General features: G+C 38.9%; 1 protein-coding gene across 3 annotated transcripts in view; it reads right to left on the reverse strand.

Moving 5' to 3' along the window:
• Positions 1 to 4572: 4572 nt before the first annotated feature.
• Positions 4573 to 27099, reverse strand: part of MYOM1 (myomesin 1) — a 73053-nt gene continuing 50526 nt past the window's right edge. For all 3 annotated transcript variants that reach the window (XM_014256868.2, XM_088051341.1, XM_088051338.1), the window contains 15 exons: positions 24010 to 24146; positions 23014 to 23158; positions 22323 to 22382; positions 22004 to 22071; positions 21323 to 21436; positions 20668 to 20755; positions 19928 to 19966; positions 19729 to 19834; positions 17750 to 17913; positions 16154 to 16190; positions 15816 to 15838; positions 14208 to 14263; positions 9358 to 9573; positions 6392 to 6515; positions 4573 to 5195 (listed from right to left, as the gene is read on the reverse strand). In XM_014256868.2, coding sequence (XP_014112343.2) covers positions 4969 to 5195; positions 6392 to 6515; positions 9358 to 9573; positions 14208 to 14263; positions 15816 to 15838; positions 16154 to 16190; positions 17750 to 17913; positions 19729 to 19834; positions 19928 to 19966; positions 20668 to 20755; positions 21323 to 21436; positions 22004 to 22071; positions 22323 to 22382; positions 23014 to 23158; positions 24010 to 24146 — 1604 coding nt within the window. In that variant the 3' untranslated portion in view covers positions 4573 to 4968. The remainder of the gene's footprint in view (positions 5196 to 6391; positions 6516 to 9357; positions 9574 to 14207; positions 14264 to 15815; positions 15839 to 16153; positions 16191 to 17749; positions 17914 to 19728; positions 19835 to 19927; positions 19967 to 20667; positions 20756 to 21322; positions 21437 to 22003; positions 22072 to 22322; positions 22383 to 23013; positions 23159 to 24009; positions 24147 to 27099) is intronic.

Here is a 27099-nt window from a genome sequence, read left to right on the forward strand (position 1 = left end):
CATTTACCATTCCAAAATTATCACCTCTATGCAATCAGGACTACTGAAGCAAACATCCCTCATTATTCTCCTTTCGTATTCTTTCCTCTTTTGCACTTACACGTTGAAGATTGCAATCAAGCTGTAAAATGGCTTGCATTTTCCACAGCTCTATCTATCAAGCAGGATTGGTTTCTGTTGTGAGTGTGTAGAGTGGTGTAGACAGGAACTCTCTACATCCATACACCATTTGTGGTCCTTGTTGAACCACAACTCACTGTTGGTTAATCCAGGGCCTCCAGGGCACAGCTAACCTGCAACCTCTTTTATGTTCATTTTGCCTTTTCACCACAAATGTCACTATTGTTTCCCCCACCAGGGAGAGGGGAGGGACTGATGAGAGCAGCTGCTTACTGGTGTGGTTATTTTGGTGGAGAGGAAGTAATTTGAAAGTATGTTACCCAGTGCCATATGTAAATCAGTGTCTCTCTGGCTCTTCAACTGAGGATCATGTCTGGAAGCAGCAGTGTGTGAAAGAGGCAGCCTGCTTCAGGCAGAAAAAGAGCTGACATTAGTGATGAGATACTGTTTTGTCATTTTGTCTGTTTGTACATGTACAACACTCAGAAAGAAACCACTCTCTGGAGCAGTAATGTATTCTATACCCACCATCACCCCTGCTCATACCACAGCAGATTATATCTTAAACCTGTGAGACTCCTTTCCTCTGCCTCTTAGTCATGACCTGCACATGTCTCTCAGAAGCGTTTTCCATAACATGTCTCAGATCAGAATGACTTTATGACTGGATGTTATGATTTAATTACGTTTAGTTTATGTTTATATTTTTATTTCCATTTAAGAGAAAAAAAAAATAGGGAAGTTAATAGCAAGGATGATTCAGGGCTGTAAGGGACTATACCTTGATCCACCAAAATTTTTAAGCATACCAATAGTCCCAAAAGTTGATGGACTTGTGTATAGACTTAATATATTTTGCTAAGCCAGCACACTCAGATCAACTCTTGTATGAGTAATATTTCTCCATTCCTTGTCAACCATTAGCAGGTGTTTCACAAACAATTTTCTGATAGTAGATATGATAGGATTTCAGGCCTCCTGTTAAGAAGCTCCTTATCCTTGCCTAAAGCACAGCCTAATTAAGGAGGAGGTTTTATTCCGGTCCTGTTAGGGCGAGTGATGAAATGGTAAATGGAAATAACTGTTTCAAATTGGATGGTAGAAGATGCAAGACTGGGAAAGAAGGAAGAAAAGGTGTTTCATTTGAAAATTTGCAGAAGAAAATTACAGGAAAGAGCTCTCACATAATGAAATGGGAAGTGAGACAAGGGCAAAAGTCAGCAGAAGATTGCACCCAAATCTGGGGCCTTTCTTCCTCTCCATCAGCCCCTTATTGTCTCTCTCACAGTACCTTTATTTCTAGAAGACCTTGTGAAATGGAGTTTTTTCTAACATTTTTCTCTTTACAGCTTTTGTGGCTCTTTGCCCTGGACAGCATTTTGCTTCAGTTCTTAAAATTTAACGTCCTTTTAGCAAGGCAAAAACACACAAACAAACAAAAAACTGTGGGGAACTGTGTTGCAGGTGTCTGTCCTGTAGAAGTGCAGATTAAATGGGATGTCATTTATGTATTTACCTTATAGTTGTTGTTCAAGGGCAAAGAGCAGAAGTTCACTCTATGCTAGTTTAAGGATGATCTCAGTTTGCAACTAGCTGCTTCAAAGATTACGGCTTAATGTATTACCAAATTATGTCTGTCAGTCTCCGAGCACAGACAGATCTTCCTCAATAACTGGCTAACAAATCCAGAAGAATTCAAGGACAGCTGGAATCACGGTGTGTCTACTGCAGTGGAAGTCAAAGCCTATTTTTCTCATCCTTTTTCATCTTCAAAAATCATCCTTTGTGGTTTTAGAAGGTGACTGGATAATATAGCTTATTGCAACACTTTTCCTTGTCATTAAATACAGTTCTTATAACACGAGAACATGAATTTCTATAAGAGTTATAAATTTAAAGAGTAATATGTGCTGAAAGGGAACATGTAGGTGAGAAATAAGAAAGTAAAGAGAAGTGCACTTCAGATAAATATTGCATCCAGTGACTGAGTTTAAATGTAGTCAAATGATTCTGTATGTTTGATAGGAGATCCTGTTGCTACAGCAATAATTTGCATTCTATCATTATGTAATGCACAGAGACTGAAACAATTTTTCATACTTATAATGGAGAATAGAATATAAATAATACATTTAAAATGCAAGAAAGAAATTATTCAACCACACTAACATAATAAGCTTTAGTATACTCAACAATTTTGTTAATATTGATTTTGAACATTTTGTTATATATTTGTGAACCACTACAGCTTAAATAATTAAAATAAAAAAAGGAGGGTAATCTTTCATATGTTTACGTCATTACTGTGCATAACTACACTGTTCTTCTGGATAGCAGATGTATTCCTGTGGAGCAATACTGATTTGACTCCATTTCCAGCTTTATGAGGAACCATCCAAATTTAACAAAAAAATCCCCAAACTCTAGTGCATTTTAGTTTAATTTTTTAAAGCTATTTCCAGTAGGTTTTAATTGAAATATCAGAAAAACAGTGATTTTCTTGCAGCAAAAAGCTGAGACCTGATTCTGCTACAATGACACAAAAGAGAGATCTGCTATTGGCTTCACGGCGAGAAAAATGGGCTTCATAATCTGAGATTTGGGACATTTTTAGAACATTCTTCCGAGATCCAGCTTGATTTCTATTAAAGCTAATGAAAAGACCCCTGCGGCATTTTGCAGGAATTGGATCAGGCTCTCAGTGGTACAGTCTGTTCTATATATAACTTACTCACTGCCGTTGGTGTTTGTGGCAGACAGGCTCTCAACCCGAAGGAGCTGTGAGAGGTGATGGATCTTTACAGATGTAAGGCAGCTTGAAATAATTGCCACGGCAAGGGAGAGTTGTGTGAAACAACCTGCAGCTTTGTACTGCTTTTGAAGGCCCACTCTCTGTAACTCTGTCAGAGTGGTAGAATTGCACATCTCTAGATATTTATCATTTTCTGTAAGAATTGCATGAGAAATGACTTGCATTTGGGTGTCCTGCCATGGAAATGCTCCTTACTGTGTTTCTCTGGTGGACCTATGCTTATGTCCGTCACTGCTGGGCTGTAATACATAGATTTAGGGAAAAATGTTAAGAACTGAGCCAATCTCGCTGTCAAAGAGTACCTAAGTGTAGTTGCATGATTTTAGTTGTAGTTCAGTCTGCATTTAAGTTTCTCCCAACACCATTTTGTGTAGAAGTCAGTATTTTGATTTCTACAATTTTTTCTCTGTTGCATCCTACATCCTTCTGTCACTCGCTATGGACCATCCAAGTTATTTAAACCCTTTACGTTGTTTACAGAAACATTATTACTCTACCTGCCTACATATAAGTGTTCTATCCGGTATTTCATCCAGCCAGAAAATTTATGTCGGTTTTAAAAAGAGTTGAATAGAATCCTATCGGAATTCTACTAGAAGGAAATTAATTTCTTCTCATCCGGGATATCAGCATCTTGACTTATATGCATGTATATATGCCATTGAGACTCTTTGGGTTTTTTTGCTAAAAGTTCTATAAGGATGGATTAGAAGCTGGTATTTCTTGTGCTTTCAGTATTTCTACACTAGTCATAGCTCTAGCACCTAGAAATACCAGTGGAATTCAGTGACCTTTCATCAATAATCCGTCTGGAAAAAGACAATACAAGATGGTTGAGCCTTCTTAGAGTTGAAAACAATATAAATATTTTCCTAGTAATAAAAATATTTTAATTTCTTTCCTGGTCACTTTAAGCTTGCATAGCAACAAAATAAATTCTGACCTTTATTTTTATTGGTTTGTTTTTCAGCATGAACTCTGCTTCTTCCATGGTATCTAAGCATTTGCAAATGAGTCATATTTCCCTATATCCTCAGTACATAAACATGTGAATGAACACAGTAGTGAATGTGAATGAGCACAGCAATGATTTAATGCAGAGATTCTTGCCTTGCATGTATTCCTTACTTACATGACCATGAAGCTACACTCTCTTATAAGAAACCAGTGGATATGATGACAGTGAGTGGAAGAAGGGATAGTCTTGGGCTGAGCCACTGAGGAAGAAGAGCAGTGGTTTTATCAGAAAGCTGAGTGCTGTGCCAAAAATTGTGGAGGAAAATGAGCATGTGGGGCAGCTGATACTTCATGGGTTAATGCTATTATCCACAGTAACTCATGAAGGATTTAAAGGAACTAATGAAATGGAGAGGACTGGAAAGTAGTCATGTGAGCCTTGGTGATAAATGGCCAGATGTGGTCCTGATCCACCTGATGAAACAGGTTTGCATGAAAGAAGCTTGGATCAAAAGAAAACTACTACTTATGCCCCCCCCTGCACCCATAGGAGATGGTTCTGTTTTTGGAGATCTTCTACTGTGGCCAAACTGGACATGGGAAAAGTAAAGCCCACATGACATGAAGAAGACTGTATATATAATTTCCTTGAAAAAATAAGCAGCATCTGCCTCAAGCTGTGGTGGCTTACAAATATTGATTATTTAATAATCAAGATATAAATATTGATTAACACATCCAACATTCTTTTACACCGTAGTAAGTATGTCAGTTCTGGACAGTATTTGCTTCAATAAACTCTGCTTCTAATGGACATTTTTTAGTAATTAAAATCACATTGACAGTACATTTATCATTATTCAGATACTTAGAAATTCTTGCAGTGCAGATATCTGGTACTAAGATGTAAGTGCCCATCTACTATGCATTTAAATTTAAAGTTAGGAAATACTACAAACTTTACCAAAAAAACCCTATTAATAAACTGTATTAAAATATTGTGGTTAAGATACCACTCATGAAATCTCAGGTTGAACTTATTATCCTGTTCATGACGGGATCACATTCTTCATTGAAGTTCAGTGGGTTTTACCCAAGGCTGCTTTTTCTGGTGGTTTCTTTCCCTGCCTATCCAAGCTTTCTGTGGACTGAGGAACCTTTTCTGCTACTCCTGCCTTTCCAGCAGTCTTCTTCGCTGCTCGCTGGTTGCCTTTTGTATCCTTTTCTGTTTCCACAGGGGGCATTTCATTTGGATCAGGTGTCTCTTCTGTAGCAGTAATTTCTTCTATGTGGGGCTTAATAAAATCTGATTTAGGAGAAGTAATAAAATTTCTGAGTAATCCTAAGTAACAATATTTACTGTGCTCAGCAACATTTCTTTCACATTGGTTATGACCTTATCATGTTCTTTTCCTCTTTCCCTACCCATATAAAGACATGCAGTATCACACATAACATTACTACTTCTTATGGAACCAAAACCAAGGCCAAGTATTTATGGTTGCTAATTAAAATTATTAAGAGGTAGGTACTGGAAAACATTTACAGAAATAATTTTTTCCCACTTAAGTCACCTAATTTACAGGATTGCTCAGAGAAGTCTACCATACCAGTAAGGCAAGAGAGGAAGAAAATGCTGTAAAATATTTGTTCTTGCCTTAGGAGCAAAAAGGAATAGAAGTATAAAATGTTCTGTCAGAAATTATATAACATGTATACACCCTGTATACAAAGAAAAAATACTTAGGCAAAAATATGTAAAACAGATGTTCTGATATTGTCAGAATTTAAGAATGATTTGTAGCTAAAATGCTCTGTATGAGAGAGATGTAATTGTGAAGAATAAATCATTGTCCTAATAGCAATTCTATAGTAAGAGTCTAAAAAAAACAGTGAAACAATATACAAGTGATATATGAGAATGCTGAATCACCAGAGAGCTTTTAATTTTCTACCCTTCCTCTAAATGAGACAAAAAATGGTCACTTATAACTCCAACTTTACCATTCAATATGGACATAAAACTAGGAGAGAATAATTGATTAATCTCAATTAGTGGCTAAACAGTCAAGGTTTTCTAAAAGACTTAGGCATTTAGGGCCCCTGAGCAAGGCCTTATTTTTGGTGAAATATCAAACATCTAGCTGCTGAAATGAGCCTCAGTTTGGAAAATAGCACCCATCTGTGTGTGTATACATGCTTAGAAAGTCTTTCCTCTGCACTCAGAAATTTAGAAGTATTTATTATGACTTAAAAAACTTCTGTCAGCCAGTTTAGTCAAGGTGACAACTTCCAGTGGAAGAAGAAAAGGTGGTTTAAAAATATTATTTAAGTCTCTTTCACTTAGATCTAACCTGGTAATTCATACTCTGCATCTGTTGTTGATTAAGAGCATATGTTTGATTGATTGGGAGCTATGAAATATTGATTGGCATGGACAACTCCATAATAATTTAAGAAATTTTTAATTGGAAGACTCCAACAGTGTAATAACACTCTTACCTTTCTTTCCCCCTTCCTTCTGTTTGCTTGCTGTCGTTGCTTTTTTCTTTTTAGATACAGTTTTATTATTTTGACTGTGTCCTTGGGCTGTGTCAGTCTGCCCTGACACAGGCATCACAATCACCTGAAGCAAAGCAAGAACAAAACATGCACAAGCAAGACATGTGGATGCATCACAAATTCAGCCTGAAATCACTATAACTGCATCCCTGGAAGTAACACCTTTCGAAGCAACTTAATACTCTAACTTTCAGGGACTCACACATCTGCCAAATCAAAGCAAAGTAGAATCCAGCCTGTTACCTGGGAGGTGACCCACTTGTATTCCCTGGCTGTTCTGCCAAAATGAGGGAGGCAGGAGGACAGATTTTTGAAAATAAAGTGGTAGAAAAAAACCTTAAAACATGGTTAAAAATAATACTGAGTAATAAACATCAGTTATTGCAAAGAGCTGGTCATATTCTTGTTTGCACTCTGGAGGATGGAAGAGCTGTGACTCTGTTATTTGTATGTTGTATGTCATGGGACAAAGATGGAGCGGCCTGCATATCATTCTCGGATTGGCTTCATGTCCTACTGAGCAAAATTATAAAATAATTTTGCATTAGTCCTTTTAAATCGAGAAATTTGCTCTGTCTCAAATTACAGATCTTCTCATGATTATATTTTGAAATTTAAAAATTAAGCCTTATTACTTTTCCTGTTTTACTCAGCTGCTGTGACTAGATAATCTGAAAATTACCATTTTTTTGGTAACAGATATTGATTCATTAAAGGATGTAGTTACACACACCTTAAAAATGTAATAATGTTACCAATTTTGATGCTTGACTGTTAAATATTTTAGGAGATAAGGCTATGTGAACACATACACTGTTAATGTGAAACACCAAAACCACATTGTTTTTGCATAATTTCATGTTAAAAATCCCTGTGATGTGAAATCTGTTCTGAAAGAAAAAGGGACTTATACCAGATAAACTTGACATGTTCCTTGAAACTAGTGATACTATTAATGCAAGCACATGCACTAAAGTTAGGCACATGCTAACATGTTTCAGTAGTTCATAAAACTGATCTAAATATGGATTATTTTTACAAGATTAAGATAATAATCATTATCCCTTTATAGAAACTGATTTTTTAAAAAAAGAAATTGCTAAAATTGGCATTTTCACCATTGGTAACTGTGTTGAATCTATTTTTACCTGAACCATTAAGAATTCCTTTGAGCTTCCACTTCTCCTTTAACATTAGCTGACATAAAACTCACATGGTAAGGGTTTAAATGAGTGTGAACTGTACAATATTCAGTAGTGGCATCCTCACAGAAATGCCAGTACTGCACCAAAGTGAGTGCTTGGGACTGCAGCACTATTTCTGCAGTCACAGTAGCTAGAAAAGACAAGAGAGAGTACATGAAAGGTGCACAGAGATCATGCTTAGACTGAAAATATATTTGTTCTTCAGATTTTGATGTGAACAATTGTGCTGTTGTGAGACTAGTAATAAAAGCATTTATTGACATGGGACATCGCTCTCCTAAATAGCAATTGGGCTGACTACTGCTTCTACTCCTATCCTATACATACAGTATCATAAATATGTCCAGCAGGTTCTGTTTTTTTCCTCAGCTGATATAATCAGTGGCATTGTAACATAGCAGACATGGAGTTTTTAATCTATGTTAAGTGCATTCAAAGATCTGGACAAATGTTTTTTTCTCATTTTTGTGTAACAGAAAAAAAAAAACAGAAAAAAAAAACCACCAAAAAAAAACCCACTTTTTTTTTTCTTTTTGCAGTGAAGATTTTTTTGTAGCTTTAAAAGATCTTTATAAAATATATTATTTCTGAATCTCCAGTGTTAAACTTGAATGAAATTAACTGACTTTGCTATCGAACAAAATACTTACATATCACCCTTAAATCACAATTCATGCCCAGGTGCATTGAAAAGCATAGGACTACTCCTGTGACAGAATTTGCAAAAAATACCTTGTTGACTTAAGATGTGAAGCATGCAGATCTGGGCAGAGAGGTGTGAAGAGATGCCATTGTGGTTTTGTTGCAAACAGCAAAGTGAAGATTACCAGGGATCTAAAGGGAAGCTGGAGGTAATTACAGTGATGAAAGCATTAAGACACTAAGATACTGTGCACAACTACACGAGCTGTGACTAATAAAACAAGACACAGTGAAACAAGCTTGTGATGGAAGGAAATAAGTGAATTCAGTTTATTTGTGAACACAGAGCAGAGTTCATACACTTTTACAGACACACACACAAACATATTATTATCCTGGCCTCCTAAGCCTTATTTTCATTTATGTTACAGTACTGTTACCCTGTTTGGGCAGATTAAACAATATTTAGGGCTGTAAATGACACTCATATTAAGGCCTCACTAAATTAACACAGCAATACAAAGGGGCCTTAACACAGACAAAACCAGCAATCATTTCTCCATGATCTAACACATTCCATTTATGCTGCTATACCAAAGCTGGAACAAATCCTAACTGCTGCTCAAATACGCCCTGATCATTTTTGATCTTTCCATCTACCTCATTAGTTGCTTCCACTAAAACAATTCTTGACCCTTTCCTTCAAGATGCTCCAGGAAGAGGGTCAAATGGTAGTCATGTGTTTACAGACAGCAAGCATTTAGCCTTGCTTAAAAGGCTACAATTAGTTTCTGTGAAGTTAGCAGTAAGAAAACATTTAGGAAATGCCCTGTTTTCCCTGGCATAAATAAGTGTATTAGAAGCAAATGTGAAGTGAATGGAAAAATCCAAGGCTGCCTGCTAAAGCAGAAAGCCATTTACACACAGATTATATCAGCCTAACATCCAAAATCTCTCCTGTACTTCTGTCTTCTAGACTTAAATTCATACTTTTGTTTCATCCTACTGCTTTTTCTCTTGCTCAGACTCTCTCTCTTCCTCAGGTATGTACACACTTACAGTGACATCGCTGGTCTCTGTACCATACTTGTTCTTCACCACGATGCTGTATTTCCCAGAGTCTTGTGTCGACACAGTAGAAATGGAAAAGCTGACATTTTTTCCAGATTCAAACTTCAGGATGCAATTGGCATCTGATACAAATGACTTTTCATTCTTCAGCCATGAGACCTCTGGGGTGGGATCTCCCCAGACAGTGCAAGAAAGATTAAGTGCCTATAGAAAAAGTACAAAGGAATTATGAGTCAGTAAATATTTGTTGTGTTTTTTGATGCCTGACTCTCCAAATATTCTGACTTTCCATTTAGCTTCCTGCTTTTAGTAAAGGGATGCATACCATCATCAGCAATCAATAATTTATTTCACTCTTCTCTATCATAAAGGAAAAGATGGAACTCAGTTAATTCAAAAATGCCATTAAAACCTTTCAATATTTTATAGACCTTCTCTACTCTCACAATCATTGGTAGAGGTTTCTCCATGCATATTTTTTAATATAAAATTAGATTTTATCTGCATTTGTGTGTTAGACCTGAAATGAGATTTTAATGAACTGTCAAATGGTTTTGTTCACATTAAGCTCACTATATATATAAAGAAAATGTGCCTGCTTTTTTAAATAACTAAGAGCAAAGTGGCCCTAGAATATTTTGTTTAATTTGGGATCCTTTTAAACTATGCCCTGACAGCTCTTCTAACACTTGAAGTGTTTTATGCACTTCTGTAAAACTATTTTTAACTGAAATCAATACCGGCTTAACTCGTTCTTTGGTGTTCATGTATTTCCCTTTGATATTAGTACTGTTCCAAAGGACTGAATACAGTCCCATCAGCCTGTAGGAAGTATCTTCACTGTTAGAGAATCATATTGTTAGGTCATTGGCAGCTTCTTCTACCTTCAGCAGGCTGGTGAGTCTCTTGGGCACACTTTGCACAGGCCTTCTTTTTTTTCTTGTCAGCTAAGAAATTAATTTTGGGTGATATTGACACATGTAAATGATCCCCTCCTCCAGTTACAGTCCTATGGCAGTCTTCTCAAAAAGAGATATTTGCAAAAGTAAGTATTACACAGAGAGTGAAATGTGAAAAAAGTTCACATGACAATTCAGTGGTACACAGGCCTTTCTCTGGAACTTTATTTAGGAAGGAATTTATTTATATGAAGTATTAGATAGTACACTGGTCTTAATTTAAAATGCCATTTAAAGAAGAGTCTAACTGGACTGGAAATTGAAGGACTTTTACTGCAAGGAAAATGATCTTCAGTGCTTCATTAGGAATGGATTAAGTGATAAATAAGGAGTAGACAAGATTTCACTTGAGTGGAATCAAGTATCTCTTCCAGCCTTCCCTCCAACTCACTGCTTCTTATCCAGTAGTGTGATAGTGGAAGATGGGACAGAACAGAGATACCTGAAAGGCTGTTGAAATGAGTGGACAGAAAAATTGATGCCTCTATAAAAGTGAAAGGTGTTGCTATCTCTGAGAACAAAATAAAAATCCCCAAGTGTCCAACCTAAGGACCAAAACGAGAGCAAAAGGGAAGGGAAAGTCTTTCCTCTATCAGCAATATGTAATTCTTGGCACTGAAGGAGGGCAGATTCCAAGTGAGAGGTGGTTATGGCATAGTGGAAGTGGCCTCTTCTGATTTCCTGCAGCACCTACAGCTGGTGACCATGTAGGGCTCTTGACTCCCTTCTCTCATAGCATGCAGGTGTGAATGTGGTTTTGATAGCCATATCAATCCGTCTTTTTGAAAAACAAGTGGAAAACAAGAGGTTTTACATTTCCCCCTCTTCCTTGTTACTCTGGATACAAACATGCCCTCAGCCTTAGCTGGGCAATGCATATGGACCCCTTCAGGTGCTCAATATTTCATTATTGTCTTCTGATTCTCAAGCAAGCAAGAGCTCAGCACCAAGTAGCTCCTGCTGTGACGCCACCACAGTGCTAATAAGCTGATGCCCATGTCTACACAGCTCCATTAGTGGCATCATTCAAAGCTGGGGTGTTTGAAGTGGCGTCATACTCCTTCATTCAAAGAGATTCAAGCAGTGATGATTCTTTTCTTCTAAATCATTCTTTAAAATAGCTACATATTCCTTAACCTAGCATCACTAGCTCCTGATTGGTATGAGTGATTCTCTTGATGTTCCCAACTCTTTCTATTTATTTTCCAGCTACTAATGTGTAGAGATGTGTCTTATAATTCACTCCCTGTAGATGGTGAGATCTTCAGTTTTCTGAAAGGTAATTCCATAGCCAAGGAAAAATTATTGTTCACTGTGACTGCACCTATATGTCTTGGATTTCTGTTCTTTGGGTAAGAGATTGTCTTTGCTCATGTATAAATTTATTACTCATTGAAACCCTTGATTATAATACTGTGTTCAACCTGATATCAGAAGAAATGTGCCCTATACTCCTGGGCCCAGGGCATTGAATCATGTCCACTTGAAGCAACCAGTAGGTGCAAGTCCAGACCCTTTGTGGCCCTCACTACCTCTTCTGCCTTTTACTGCAGATTATCATGAGTAGGGTAGTACATGTGACAGAGAGAAGTGTGTCATTGTATTTCAATTGCCATTCTTCTTTCATATTAGCACAGAGTCACAGTCATGGGTGGTTTGGTGAGTGGACTGAAACCTTCAAGGAAATCTGCTCTGTTCTTCCAGCCTATCTGTGAGGATCTACACCCCTGGCAGAAGGGTAGAATATTGAGTTGGTGGGAAGAAGGATGTTACATGTTGCTCCTATGTCTGAAAGTGCCTCTCAGAATTCTAAGCCTCTTCACCCATTTATAGGCCTTCATTAAAACACGCACTTAGGTTAAGTTGGCTGGCTGGACACAAAACTTATGCTAGCATTCTCTGTCAGGTCAGATTCCTCCCTAATGTGAACTGACACTTAGCCTTTTCCAATTATACCACACTGCTGAGGAGCATTTATGTCTATCAGTGGAAGCCTCTTAGGCCATCTGGAATGCTATTTGATTAACACTCAGTAAACACTGGTTCATTCGTTCTCACCCATACCCTTCAGCTCACAAGTAAAAAGCTAACAAATAGCATCACAGTCACAATGTGAAGTTTAAATTTGAGATATGCATATCTAAGTTCAGTCTCGGAATACCAATCAGTTCATATTAGTCTGTGGTTATGGTGGTACTAGAATTCACAATCAAAGCTTGCCAGACCTCTGCTACCTCATTTGCTGTTTTACAAAATCCTCAGTGATTGTGCAAGTTGCATGAGTTACACAACAGGGAATTGCATTCTCCTCTCTCCAGCATATATGCAAACAACAGACAGATGAGCCAACACCACCCAGACCAGCTCTGTTTTTCCTGATCACTCTCTGTCCTACTCAAAACAGTCCTCTACTGAATCGAGAAATGTAAGGTCAGGGATATTTGTGTCGAGTTCTGGGAGTATTTCAGCCATGTATTCAAACGTTACTAATGTCCTTGCTGTCAAGGACAACATGTGTCTGGGTAAGCCTTTGCAACTCATTTGTTACAAACTCATTTTATAAACACTACACGTTTTGCTTCAGTGAACTCATACACAAGTTCATATCAACTGTCCTTTGGCTGAAAGCTTAAAACTGGTAATCGTTTACACCCCAAGTTTACACCCTGCCAAAGCATTATGAGAATCATGCCTCCAAGCACTGATTAGCTTTCTGAATCTGCTAATTCATTCTGTTCCTTTGTATCTTCTGTCTACAGTTACAATGCTCACACGAGTGCTTCTTACTTGACAGCATTTCTCAAACTGCTAAATCTGTTAAAGAATTTTATTTTGTAATGTCAACATACTTGATTTTCCCAGAACTTCTGCACTCTACTATCTTGTTGGCTGTATCTCACGCTGTTAAGCGTTTCAGAATAAGATTTTAGATTCTTAACACTTCTGCTGAGCTTATAATCAAATTCTTTTAACCCAGCTGACCTACTGACTGATAAAGCCAGAAATACCAGGAAGCTGCCTTACTGTAGTTGTCACATTACAGGTTTTCAGTGACATTCACATGCCCTATTTCACTGTTTGCACACACTGTGGAGAGGAACTGGCTTGTGGCAGAGCAGCAGGAAGTGAAGAGCAGGCACTTCTTTGTCTCAGTCCTATTAAACAGCAAGTTGTAGAAACAGTGTGCTGGGAAAAGGTTGTGAGATTGAGAACTCACTTTCTGGGTCACCTGTTCTGTACTCAAGCATCGACATTCCTCTGCGAGTGCCTTACCATAATCTTTCAGCTAAACTCTCCTAATATAATCCAGTATAGCACCAGTGACTTATTTTGACTTTCTTCTCCTTTCCCTGATGAAATAGAGAATTTTTTGTCCTATTGGCTGGATGAGAATTGAGTTATTGAGTTACACCATTTAAAAGCCAGCCTCTACAGGTGTGATTACCATGCCACATTGCAGAGAAGTTAACTGCAGAACAGAATAGAATGACTGGCTCCCATGTGAAAAAAAGAGTAAACTTTCCTGATGCCCTGTTACAAAAAAAAAAATAAAAATCTAACTGTGAAACCTGTGCATGAATTTTTAAAGAGCTGGTTATATAAAGAGTTTTAGTCCCAACTCACATTGTCATCTCACTTTTATCTAATTCTTAAGAAAAGACACTGCCCTGAATACATAAACCCATCTGTGCAAGTCCATTGAATTATGTGCAGAAGGCAGGGGATGAATAAATAATGTAGCAGATTTTAAAGATGGCATCTTAAAAAAAAAAAAAAAAAGGTGAACGTGTTCCCATCATTGAAAGGCATTCAGGCTGTTGGGATTCAGTTAATTCACTGTATTCATTCAATTAATTCACTTCAGTTAATTTACTATACCTTGCCCTCCTGGATGGTGACAACATCGGGCAAACCTCCAAGTACCCGTGCACGATCTGGAAATAAAGAAGGGTAATTTTCTTTAGTGTCTCAAAATCAACTGTGTGCCGGATTCTGTTTCTCTTCTAGTTCTTTCCTTTTGTCTTATTTATGTACAACTTGTCTCTGATATCTGTGCTAGCAGAGAGCTATCCAGCATTTTTAGCACACCATTTGGACTTTCAAAAATGTTGAATTCACAGCAAAAGATGTGTTAATATTTGGTGTCAATCACTTACAGAGAGGAATTAAAGTACACATGCAGTGTCCTGCAGACTTTGATATTAATTCAGTTTTAATTCTGAGTGCATGAAAAATGCATTTTTGGGACCTGGTGCTCAAAATTTTTACTGTAGTAAACTAAAAACGTGTGTTCAAAGGGAAATGAATGACACCTTGAGAAGTGCTGGAAATTGTTCTTTAATCTAGATTCAAAGACAGACTTCAGTCTCAGTAGCAACAGTGAAGTTCCACCACTTGTGTGTATCTGTGTCTAAGTGAGACTGATAGCTGATTGATCTGGTTTTAAACTCAAGAGTCCCATAGAAATCTTAGACAAATACAAATAAGCCAATCACAGGCAGCCTTTAGTGCACTTATTCTGGAATATGGATTTTGGTCGTCACATGTCTGGGTGGAGCCTGGCAGGGGAAGGAAATGACTGTACAGAATGTTCCCCTCAAGTGTGTTCTGTAAAAGATGTGCTCTGGAGCACAGAGATAACAGCCTTAGGAGACCAGGAAAGGAGCTGTGTTATGACAGTTAACATGCCTTATGGATAGTGCAGGGTCAGAAATTAAAGGTCAGCACAATCACTGACCCCTTTGCGCTGTCTCAGCCGGGACTTGTGGGGGTTACTGTTCAGATCCAAGCCCTGCTCTATGTCTCTACTCATTTTTCTCAAATAAATTTTCAAATGCCAGTTCTGCCCCCATTCTTATACAGGTCTGAAAGTCATTTGCAGTGGAACAATTCCTTTTTCCATGACTTCTTCTGTAAGTAGGGAGGATAATGAGTTTAATAATTCAAGTTGAAGTCTAATAACTTACTCCTTAAGTAGTTAATACATACTTCTGTTTTAGTTGCTCTGTTGGAATTGACATACAGGCAAAAATGTGAGAAGATTCTAAGCAATTGAAAAGATACTGTTGCTTTCTTACCAGTTTCTGTAAGTTATACAGAGCTATTTGACATTTTGGAGCGTTCAAAACTAGCCAAATTATTCTCTCCATTTTTGAAAACAAAGAGACTTTTGTGCGGAGAACATGCATGAGAGATCCCAGCAACAAAGTTAGTTTTTAGAGAAGGCTAACTGATATTGAGAACAGAAGCTTAGATGAGAAAAATCAACCTAACCCATAAGTATGATTAGTTGCAAAGTGCACCAATGTTAAATCAACAGTGCGTCACTTATTTCTCCTTGGCATAAGGACAAACTCATTTTAGGATGAGCACATGCATATACACATGCCTACATGCCCTCTCTTTCTCAACACACAACCTTCCTGGAGAGGAAGGAAAGCTTCATAAACAGTTTATTGCAACCATTGTCAAAGAAGGCCTACTTACTTTTCTCTGCAATTGCAGCTTGCCTGGAGTTGAAAGAAACAAGGGGAAAGTCCAGTTTCAGTTAAGGTTTACTCAGAGTGATTGAAAAATGGATTATCTTTCTAACTGCCTTTAATCCATTAAGGAAAATCTCTCTCATTGCTTGGCAATACAGCTTTTTCTTGGCTACCTGACTGTTATATAGGAGTTACACCAAAGAAATCACATGCAAAACTCCTACGGGCTTCTGAATGACTAGGACTTGTTTCATAAGATAAAGTTATCTCCAGCACAAAACAAACAAATACTGCTATTATTTTATGGCTGCCATTACTGTATTTAGATGGCATAATACTTACTTTAGTCTCTGGAACTCAGCAAAGGCTTCATCAAATGCTTTGTAAAGAGGAAAAAAGTTGGTATAGAGATAAATAATCACACAAGTTTAAATTTCAAATAAATAAATTATTTTAAAATGTAGATGTAATAAATTTAAAATGTAAAATGTAAAATGCATGCATGTGTGTTGTACAAACTCTAAAATGCTGAATGGTTCAACTAATAAAGGCCATCTGGTATATGACAGCTATTATATATACAAATGAATGCATAAACACACTTTCTTTTTTCTAGAAGTCAGGCTTTAAGACAGAGGGCAAGAAAATGATAGGCTGAAGTAATTTCACAAAAGAGAGGAAGATATGCACAATACATTATGACATTATGACAGTGACCTTCCAAACTTTTTATATTATACATCCCTATCTAATATTATTTTGAGAATGCGCTCCCTTTATGTATATTTATTTATAGATTATGTAGATGTACACAAGTGAAGTTCTTGTATATTCTTCCTGCCATCCCAGTGAAGCACACTGAGTCATCTTGCACACACCCATTTCAGAGACCACTGGTTTATGAAATACAAGAGGTATGATTTTCCAAGGATTTTTCACATCTGCTTGAAGCATCACACTGATGGCTACAAGCAAAGCAAACAACAAATTGTTGTCTCCTTTGTAAATTCAGACTCAGCTGCCATCATGGGGGAGGTCAACCTCTCCTGCTTTAAAAGGGAAGAAGAAATGTCCTTTCCTAGAAAGTGGAGATAGAGTACAGAAGGAGCAGCGTGGAGGTGATTAAAATGTTATCACCCTTACACAGAGCTTGCAAGCAAAAAGTGAAGCTTTAGGGATGGGAACAGCTGGGAATGGAAAGAGTAGTTTGGAAAGAGTTAATCTGTTCTCTAGGATCTGAGAGGTCTCTCAGAGTAAAAGCTTCCAACCAACAGTCAATCCAAATTGTTCCCCTAACTGTCCTTCCCCATGCTGAGAGGTCTTGGCATCTCTGAAGGATAAGGAGCTTTATTACACCCATCAAAGAAATATGGTAGGAAAGTATCAGAACAAACTCGTCCCTCACTTCCTCCTTTCAAATATTCCTTGGAAGAGAGACACACTGAAGGCATTCAGTGCTACAATGCATATTTAAAACTGCCAATCATGTCAGCAACACAAGGGGTTTTGTAAAATAGCTCAGAAACTGGGCTGGCATCTCAGTAGGCAGACTGTAAGTGGGTATTTGGAGTAGGAAAAAGTGGTTTGTATTTTATTACTTGAGAGCACAGGCTGGGGAAAACAAATGGCATGGGTTGGGGAGAACAGATCCCAGAACCACAGAGTAAGCTGAGTTGGAAGGAGCCCACAAGGATTATCAAGTCCAGCTCCTGATCCTGCACTGCACCATCCCCAAGAGTTATATTGTGTGCCCAAGAGTGTTGTCCAAAAATGCTTAACTCTGTCAGGCCTGGCTGACACAGTACCTACAAAAAATGCCAGACTGGTGGGTGCAGACACAGACCCCAAAGGGTGACACGTCTGTAGCAAGGTCCTGCTGTAGATGCTACCACAGCATACTGCCCACATAGCAGTGATGTTAGCAGAGGAATGGCCTACCTTGTCCAGAGAGATCCACCGTCTTTTTGTGCGTTGTGTTGCCATCAAAGAGTTCCATTATGTATCTGCCTTTGTCCTGTGGAGTTGGCTCATTTATCTGCAACCAGATCTGCTCCCCGGTGACACCAGTCCTCATTCGGTCCGTGAACTTAATCTGGGTGTCACTGAAAAGTACAAAACAGCATTACCTTTTCATTTTACTGCAGTATAATGAGGATTTGCTCATGTTGAGTCACAGAGCACATCTGGAGTTACTACTGCTAAATGATTTCCAAGATGCTATGGTATGCCATCATATTCTGAAACCTCTGAAGTCAAATCCTTGCTAGAGTTGTGAGCCAGCTGGGCAGAATTGGTGTGACAGGTTTCCCTGTTCAAGGTCCATCTATCCTCAGAGCTTGCAGAAAAATTATGCATCTCAGTCTATGACGTGAGCCATAGAAAAGCTGTACAAGTCTAAAAGCCACATCTCTGAAAGGTAGCCCAGGCATCCACACATGTTGCTGTTCTCTTTTAAGCATAGGTTTATTGCTGCTTGGGCAAACCAAAAGTATACAGGGCTGTACCTATAAAAAACCCACTTTTATCAGATACGGTGTTTGCCCAGTTGGAATGATTTCTGATGCTCTGCTGTGTTTGGAATTTAAACACAATTTGACATAAGCATATCTTCTTCCATTAGAAAAACAGAAAACAAAACAAAAAACCCAAAAACTCAACACCTCCTTCCCTCATCCCCCAAAATCAATTTCTTAGCTTCCTGGCTAAGCAGTTAATTTCCCTGGATGAGTCAAATAAGCTACTCGTTTCCTTGTTATCTTTAAACTGATAACTTTGAATGCACTGGAGGGAAAAAAGTAATTTTTTTTCCTCTATTAATTTGACATGCTTCAAGATGAAACAAGTTTCTAAAAATGAAATGGAGAAAAGAGATAAAGAGAGAGGGAGGGGAAAAAAAACCTCCTTGAATACTTTATATTCTCTTGCACTTACTTGAAATACTTGGGACTTTTGTTGCTACCAGGTCAAAATGGGTGTCAAGAAACAAGAAGGCCTCAAATCACTTTCATTTTTCTGGCAGGGTGCTGGTTAACACCAGTGTCAATAATTACAGCAAGCCTGGTACAGCACATCCTGGATCTTCTGTGCCTCATTTACATGAGTTTTATTGAGAGATCAGTAATTCAGATTCCATCATACAAACTAACTGCTATCATGTCCACAGGAAGTGAAACAGCAAGAACAGGAATAATGGTTTTGAAATTATCTAAGTTGTTTACTTCTCTTGTTTACTTCTCTGGGTTTTCCAGTGCAAGCTGTTAGTGCTGGCTGAGAACTCAAAGCTGTCTCATAGATTTGGATGTGCAACTCCCATTAATTTTATGGGGAGCTGGGCATTCAAATTCTTTTTTAAAATCTCAGTTCTTCTGTCTGTCTTGGTTAGGTTTGTAGCGCTTGCAGCAACTGTTGTCTGGATTTTACTGCTCCAGGCACATGCTGGAATTTGCCTCCTAAAAATGAAGCCATACATTAAGAGGATATGTCTGCTTGTTCCAGTTCCAGTGAATTGTGGTTTCTAGACAAGCAGACCTCCAGGGCAGGTATCTCTGAACCCATGGTGCTGGCCTCTTTTGAAGCCTGACAGTGTCTCCGTTTATGTTTGCATCACACCTTAAAACTGAGTCAGGGAAAGATGCAGCTCCCACTGGGGAGGTGGGAAGTGCTCTGAAGCAGCACAATCCTGCTGGCATCCTGTGACATGGGACTGTCTTTCATGAGAGAAGCAACAGGAGGGCCTGGAACCACCCCACCTGGCTCTCCTACTGATTTCCCGTGAGTGTAATTGACTGACACAAACTCATATGAAATAAGGACTCATGAGAGAGGAGAGGAAACCTGGCCCTCATCTCTCTCACATATCCAGGTTCTTTCTGAATCTAGGAAACCAAAACTGCACTGCAAACCTCTTGTGTACTTACTTGTGCACCCAGCCTACTCTCAAATCTTCCACATAATAAGTAACATAGGAGTACAGTCTGATACCCTCAGCTGTGCTCTGGATTTTCAGGTCTGTTGCAGATAAAGCTGAAAGAAGAGCACATGGTTTTATGCAGCCGTACAGCCATTCATTGAGTGCCACAATGAGTCATTCATTCGAAAAAAGAATTAAGTGCTTACCAATCCTTCTGCATACTTCATTCATCAGATCTGCAAAAGCTGTGGAAATAAAATCCAGAGACTAAGACTCTGTGTCTGCAGTTCAAACACAGTCAACAGTAGGACAAGTACTGTCTCTGAAGTATTCTCCCCAGAAAGTCTGAAAAACTGGTCTTTGAAAAATCTACCTTTTCAAGCATATTAGAAATCTGAGTAATTCAGAAATGTGGCCTGATATTTTACAGTTTCCAGACTTTATTTAAGTGCAGCTTTGATGAATGCTGCTGCAGCTGAACAAGATTATGTTATTTTTGTTTTTGTAAATGACACTATTCAGCTGGAATGCTAACCTGTCTATATACATTCTAATAGATAGGAGTGAAATGTTAAGAATATAGTAATCGCAGTATGTGGAAAGGCCTCTGAATAACTGGCAAAATATAATAAAAATATTTTAAAATCATCTAGTTCTGTAATTTTTTTCTATATTTGTAGGCTTTTTGATGGTGTCCCCAGGAAATCTGTTTTTATTATGCTTAGTATTAATCACTGTATGCTCCCAAAATTATACAGAATACAGATGCAATAAGCTGTATTTAAATGTAATTTGAACCAAAAAATCTTAGATTTTTTAATCAGATGATTTTGTATGCAAGAGGAAGAAAGCCACAGGAAGACAACATACACAGATGCCTGTATTACCCTGAACCCACTTCAGTCAGGGTATTTGCTGGTGTGGCTGACCACAGCCAGACTCTGACCTGTGTCCTTGAGCTTTAGCTCACTGGAGTCCTTTCCTCTGTCGTCCTTCAGTATGACTTCATAAGTGCCAGCATCTTTCTTAGAAAACTGCAATGTTGTAACAATAAAACTAGTTTTCAGAACAGGTATTGTAGAAAAATCTAGATTTTACTTGTGAGCCCAGCTGATATCCCTTCCCTTTCCCCAGGCAGGTACCCAATGCCTGGGGCTGCCCCCATGCCCCCCAGCTGCCCTAGTCCTGGCTGGGTTGGTGGAATGGGCTTTGGTGGGAGGTCCTGGTATGCCAGGACCATGTCCTACCCCAAATCTGCTGCAAGGCTGGGTATGAGCAAGACCCCTCTGGTGACTCTGAAAGCCTGAGTGACAAGCACTTTCCAAATGCTATTCAGAATGGAAATGTGGTCTCAATCTGTTGCTAAATTGACATGTAAAGGAAGTGACAAGCTTATTATCTCTTCTGTCATCATTTCCTGAAAATCTGAACAAGCAGTTACAGACAGACATTTGCTTTAGCGAAAACACAGACGCCTTGTGAGCTTTTCCATTTTTAAAACCCACTTCCTTTTTCAATTGTTCTGCTGGAGTACAAGATCAGATCATATAATTCATCTGAACACTAGTTTCAGCTGAGGGCTAATGAAGACAGTCACTCACCTCTGATATAAGCAGAGTACACACGCCATCCTTGAAGTCATGTTCTTCATCTACCATTATCTCCCTGTCATCTTTGTACCACACAATGTGTGTTTCCTTCTTAATATTAGCCACCTAAAATGGATGAAAACCACATGGCAATTATTCACTTCATCTGAGCAGAGGAGCTCAGTGTTGTAATTTGAGTTAGCTTGTTCCGTGGGTTAGCGTGCTCAGGTCTCTCACAGAACAGCAAGCTTTACAACCTGATTGCAGTGAGTTACTGCAGGCCTCCATTTTAAAAGGAGGAAGGCAAGAGGGAAAACAACAGGGATGCAAAGAGAGAGTAAAGGAGACTAGAGAATGAGTTGAACCTTCCCAGGGAATTTCTACATGCATAAATGGGCCAAAAATGAGTAAACCCCTGGATTTACAAAGACTTGTCATTCCTTTTCAGGTGCTTCTCTGAGCGGGTGGCTGATACACCAGAAGAAAGAAGTTCAAGCTGTTTTCCAACGCACTTTGCTACATGCAATGAGCTGTCACCTCAGCAGGATTAAGCATCAGAGGCTCTGTTACTGTCCAACATGCAGCTGGGAGTACAAAAGCAAAGGTCTTTAGTCCCTTCCCATCCTTACCATCTAGGTAGTGGTATGCCAATGTACTCTGAACATTTTACTCAGGGTTTTCCTTGCCCCTTACCTTACATTTCAGCATGACATTACACTCATCGGTAACTTCCCATCCCAGTTTATCCACAAAATGAGGACCTGTTTGAAATTACAGGTATATTTTTAAAAGACAAGTCAATGGTATTCATGATGCAAAATGAAAGTCAGATGTGTTTTACTTGACAAGAATACTGTTATATTTTAATGTGGCTTTATTTTTCCTATTTCTGCTTCAGAAGTAACCACATAACACAAGAAGCCCCATGCATTTCAAATTAATATAGATAAATATAAAAAAGCTCTTAACAGAGTAACACATATGTGATTCTTATAAGAATTCATATTATCACCTTGTTTCCTGTGCCACTCTTTTTTCTGGAAATCTGCTTCATCCCGTAGCTTCTTGAATACTAGGAATGAAAACCAGTAAGAAATACAAGGTCAAAACTTCATGTACCATTTGTATCATGCTGAATGTCACTGCAACAGTTTGGTCTAACTCTGTCCCTTGGATGTCAGTGAGAATCTGGCCATTGGATCAGGTTTTCAGTTAACATTGCAGCTATTATGACTATCATTAACATAGCTATCATTATGGCTAACTCAACTTTCCTGTCTGCTTGCAGTCATCAGGAATTTAATGTGTCCTGTCTGATGATGTGCAGTCCCCAGCCATACAGCTCCTGGCTGGAAGGCAAATGAGAGGCAGCAGAGTCAGCAGCTGCTTGAGCTCTAACAGGTGCAGCTACTTGTTCCCAGCTGAATGGACTTTTTATACGGGAAATTTTCATTCCACCCACAGGAAAGCAAACCATGACATGCTGCAGTATTTTACATTTCTGTAACAATTCCCCTTCCTCCCATCACTTTAAGAATTTCAGTTCATACATATGCCCTGTCCTGTAGGAGACAGGCAAAACTCTGACATAAAAACCCTGGAACTTCTATTGGTGTCAAAAACACCAGTGAAAAGTGAAGATGACAACTGACGTAGCCTTGGTATAATTTTTCCAGCCCACTGCATAAAACAGATTAGCCTACCATCACCAATGAGGACAAGACTAGATTGATTGGTTGCTTTTCCATCCTGCAGCTGGAACGTGTAAGTTCCTTCATCCTTTTCCTCAAGTTTATCCATAATCATTTCAACAAGGCCTGTATTCCGGTCCACCTTCATTTTATATTTCTGCAGGAGTGGAAAGTAAAGCAACAATTAATACATGTCAGAGACAGAAAATATTTGTGAAGTGTTATAATCTTCACTTTAGGAGAAATTATGTTTTCTTTATTAGAATTCCCACTTATTCTGGTTCCCCTTTGTTCATATCCCTATCCTATTCTAGATTCACTAGCTCTAGCTCCAGCTCCAAATGTAGAAACAAATAGATAAATCTGTTTATTTACTGATGCTGTACAAGCACATGACATGCCTGTTGCACAGTGAGTACTATGTTCCTTTTCATTAGAAAGGTTTAGATTTTCATCTCTTCAGAATAATGCTTTCTTTGAGGGTGATTATATCTTACAAAGTTGTGTCTAGTTGTGTTCTCACCTCTGCCTTCTATCTGCTATCAGTGTTCCAACAAAGTCATGCCATGTCTTACCCCCATGTCTTTGGGGGTAAGAAATTCTGCAGCTGGAAACAACCATTTGGGAATTTTTCTGTGATTTAATAAATTCCTTCAAACCACAAAGAGAGGTGAGAACAAGGGTATTCTAGAGCTGTAGATGAAGGAGGTAGGAGGAGTCTGGGAAATTGCAGTGATTCCTTGAAGACCACAGTTAGTAGAGCACATGGTATTCACAAAAGTGGCAGGAAGGCATATAACTTCACTTTATGAAATTCATCCAGTAGAATTCATCTGGAGCTCAGAACAATGGATAAAATCTTTCTAATCATGCTTTCCATGACATATGCTATTTCTCATGAAAATGCATCAGAGTGGAACACTACTCGGAAGTATACTGAAGATAGAGACACTAATCCTCATTGATACTCATGAAAATGCAAGCACATGTAAGCAGTAAACGCCTTACCTCTCCATTGAAAATCTCCTTATCATTAAATACAAAGTTGGCCTTTGCATTGCCAGACAGTTTTTCAGCTTGCAGCCAGAATCTCACTTCTCCTTTTTCCAAGATTTCCACTGCCAACTCAGAGGTAAGTGGGACAGCTACAAAGAAGAAAGAAAGGAGTAATGCAAATATTTTGCCTGTGCCCAAACAACTATTGTCTGCTACAACCAGAAAGCCACTTAAACCTTCCATACTCAAATACAGTATGCAAGGTAACTAGCTCATATCAGCTCTTCATATAGACAGAATGCCTCTCCACCCACATATACCTAGAGTGACAGATGAGATTTAGTCTTTTGATCCTTCAATCACAAGGCCTGTCACAACTAAAAGTGTTCAAGATTTGAGCTATGCTCCATTCTAAAACAAGGCTATTTCAAATGCAAACTGCAAGTATCTGTGCAGCATTACATGAGTCTGTATGGTGCAGACCCATGTTTAATGAGTTGTCTAATAATATTACTGTATGACAGTGAACTGACTCAGAGGGGAAAAAGACAAAACAAAACACAAAAAATCTCCAAGCACAAAGCCAGATCAGAAAGTCAGCTGCTGAGTTGTAGGTTGGGAGATTTTTGGAAACACTCTGATCCTCTGCTGAGCGGAACCTCCATCTCCAGAATTCACCAAATATCCAACCATATCCTCAGTCTCCCCAGCACATTTTGTTTTCCTATAAATAACCTAAACTCCAACATAGAAACCAATCCAGTGTGTCAACGGGGGAAAAAAAAAAAGTAAAAATTGTGCACTATACCATAGGTAACTCTTTTTAGCTAGTTAGTTCCTGATGTAACAGCATTCAGCTTGCTTTCACTTTAAGACACCATAATCAGCAACATTAATTATGAGTAGCTAGACTCTGACATTGGGGCAGATTGCTCATCTCATTGACTTCCGTCATGTTATCTGTCTTAGCGGATGTGCAGTAAAAATCATACTCTCAGGATTACGTGTGCTGCGGTGTGTGAGCCCTCCCTCAGGCTCTACTTTCTCAGCAGTGTAAAGTCTGCATTGCTAGGGTGTAGCATGGAACAGCTGAGGACAGTGCACAAACACGTTGCAAAACAGATGATGATATAGTCTGGTGGAAGTGTAAAGACACACTTCCCAGGGCAGGATGGTTTCTTTAGCTAGGTGTAGGCAGGCTCAGCTGCACCGGGAGACCAAAGCAGTGTCTGATTTCTTTCATCCTGCTGTTTGCAGACCGTTCTAAATGACAGGGATGCCTTCTGGAGCACAGCTGCCATCCCACCCCACTGCCAAACAGACTTAGGGGATGAGGTCCCCTCAGCTCTTCCTTTGCCAGTCACTCCTTCTCCCTCCCACACCCCACACCCACATCTGTGCTTTTAGTGCCCGAATGGCACAGTGTCTGCCTCTGATGAAAACAAAGCTCCTTGGAGGTGAGGCAACAGTCACAGGGAAACAAAGAGAGTTATGGAAAAGGCACATGCTTAACCAGAGAGGGAAAAGCCTGGAGTCTGGAAGAGCAGCATTGCCATGGAGTGGGGCAAAGACAGCCCCACGGAAGTGTGTCCCTGCTGTGCGAATGGTCCATGTGAGCCTTCCTCACCCAGCACATCACTTCGAGTGTAAGAAACAGAAGGAATCTCAGGGCTTGCATAATTTCTTAAAACAAAGCAACTGAAATGCTACAGGAAGCAAGTGGGAGTGTGAATAGACATCAGGCTGCACTGCTTTTGTCTCACTGTCATCACTACAGCAATTTTAAACCCCCACTTGGCTTGCCTGTTATTAACTAAGAATATCTTAGTCTAACATGGAAGGGAGAAAAGTATCTCAGCAGCTGTTAAATAAATGGCTGTAAGGATACAAAAGGATTCTTTTTTGGAGAAAAGTCTGATCACTTCTCAGCCTAAAGGAACTGAACGAATTTGCCTTACAGTCTGCCATGAGCAAAAGTCCTATTTAAAATATTTCCATAAGCATTGATAGCTATTTTAGGCATTTTCCAGTGGTTTTACATCCTATTCGTATAGCATCACAAATTACTGGCAGCACTTGACAGGCAGTCCTTGGGCAGTTGCTAAATTGAGGAGTTGGAAGAGTTTCTTTTTACCTCATACCAACACACTGTCGTCCCCATACATAGCTGTGCTCTGCAAGGTTGTTATCCAAGCAATCCATTTCCCTGTGGAGTTACTGGCTGCATGTGTTTCTAAGCAGAGGTTCCATTAATTGCTGCTCAGAAGTACAGACAGCTGAATCTCAGCCCCTAGTTATAATATATATTTTTCTTGAAGTGTACACAAGGGCCCAGAGTGGCCAAAGCATATCAGACAGTTTCCTCCTTAAGGATACTTTCTGCAGTGATCTCCCTTTTCTGCCTGTGCCTCCTGGAAGCTCATGTACAACTATGTAATTTCTGTTACCTAATACAGTGGAAAAAAGATGCTATGATCTGTGTCCTGAGGAGCTTATTTTGTGATGTTGGTAGTGAACAGAAAGCATGGAAGAGTCCTCAGGAGGAAAGGGTCAGGGCAAGTTAGGTCATGCGACAGCAGCAAGGTTTTGTGATGACCGACTCTTAGTGTGAAAATATAATTAGGAGAAGATAATTGGGAGGAGCAGGAGTAAACAAGGGTTTGTTTGGGCTGTCATTAAACTTTCAAAAGCTGATACAGTATGTTGAGAAGAGTAGAGCTGATGAGAAAAAGACAAAGAAGGAAATGAGAGAGATGATGTAGGCAAAAGGACAGGCCGTATCTGTAGCCAAGGACTGGCTGGGCTGAGAAGTGTGATGTGGGCTGACTTGGAAGAGGTGCCACCAGTGCATGCACTAAGCTGAAGATTTTAAAATGTAGGCAAAAGTTTCAGTGCTTGGACTGAAAAAGAAGAGAATATAGTAGGAGAAGATGAGACCAGCTTTAGGTCTCATCTTGTTGTGTGCATTAACATTCATTATGTAATCTAGTATTATTTTCCCCCTATTTATTCAAGTAATATTCCAATAAAAATAACCAAATTGTGCTACTACCAGGGTATCATAAATGTCTGTGGAGTTAACAAAAATACCATCCCAAGAGT

This window comes from Pseudopodoces humilis, chromosome 1 (genome assembly GCF_049639895.1).
Source record: "Pseudopodoces humilis isolate 2021_Gansu_Grassland_sample_001 chromosome 1, ASM4963989v1, whole genome shotgun sequence".
Lineage (NCBI taxonomy): Eukaryota > Metazoa > Chordata > Aves > Passeriformes > Paridae > Pseudopodoces > Pseudopodoces humilis.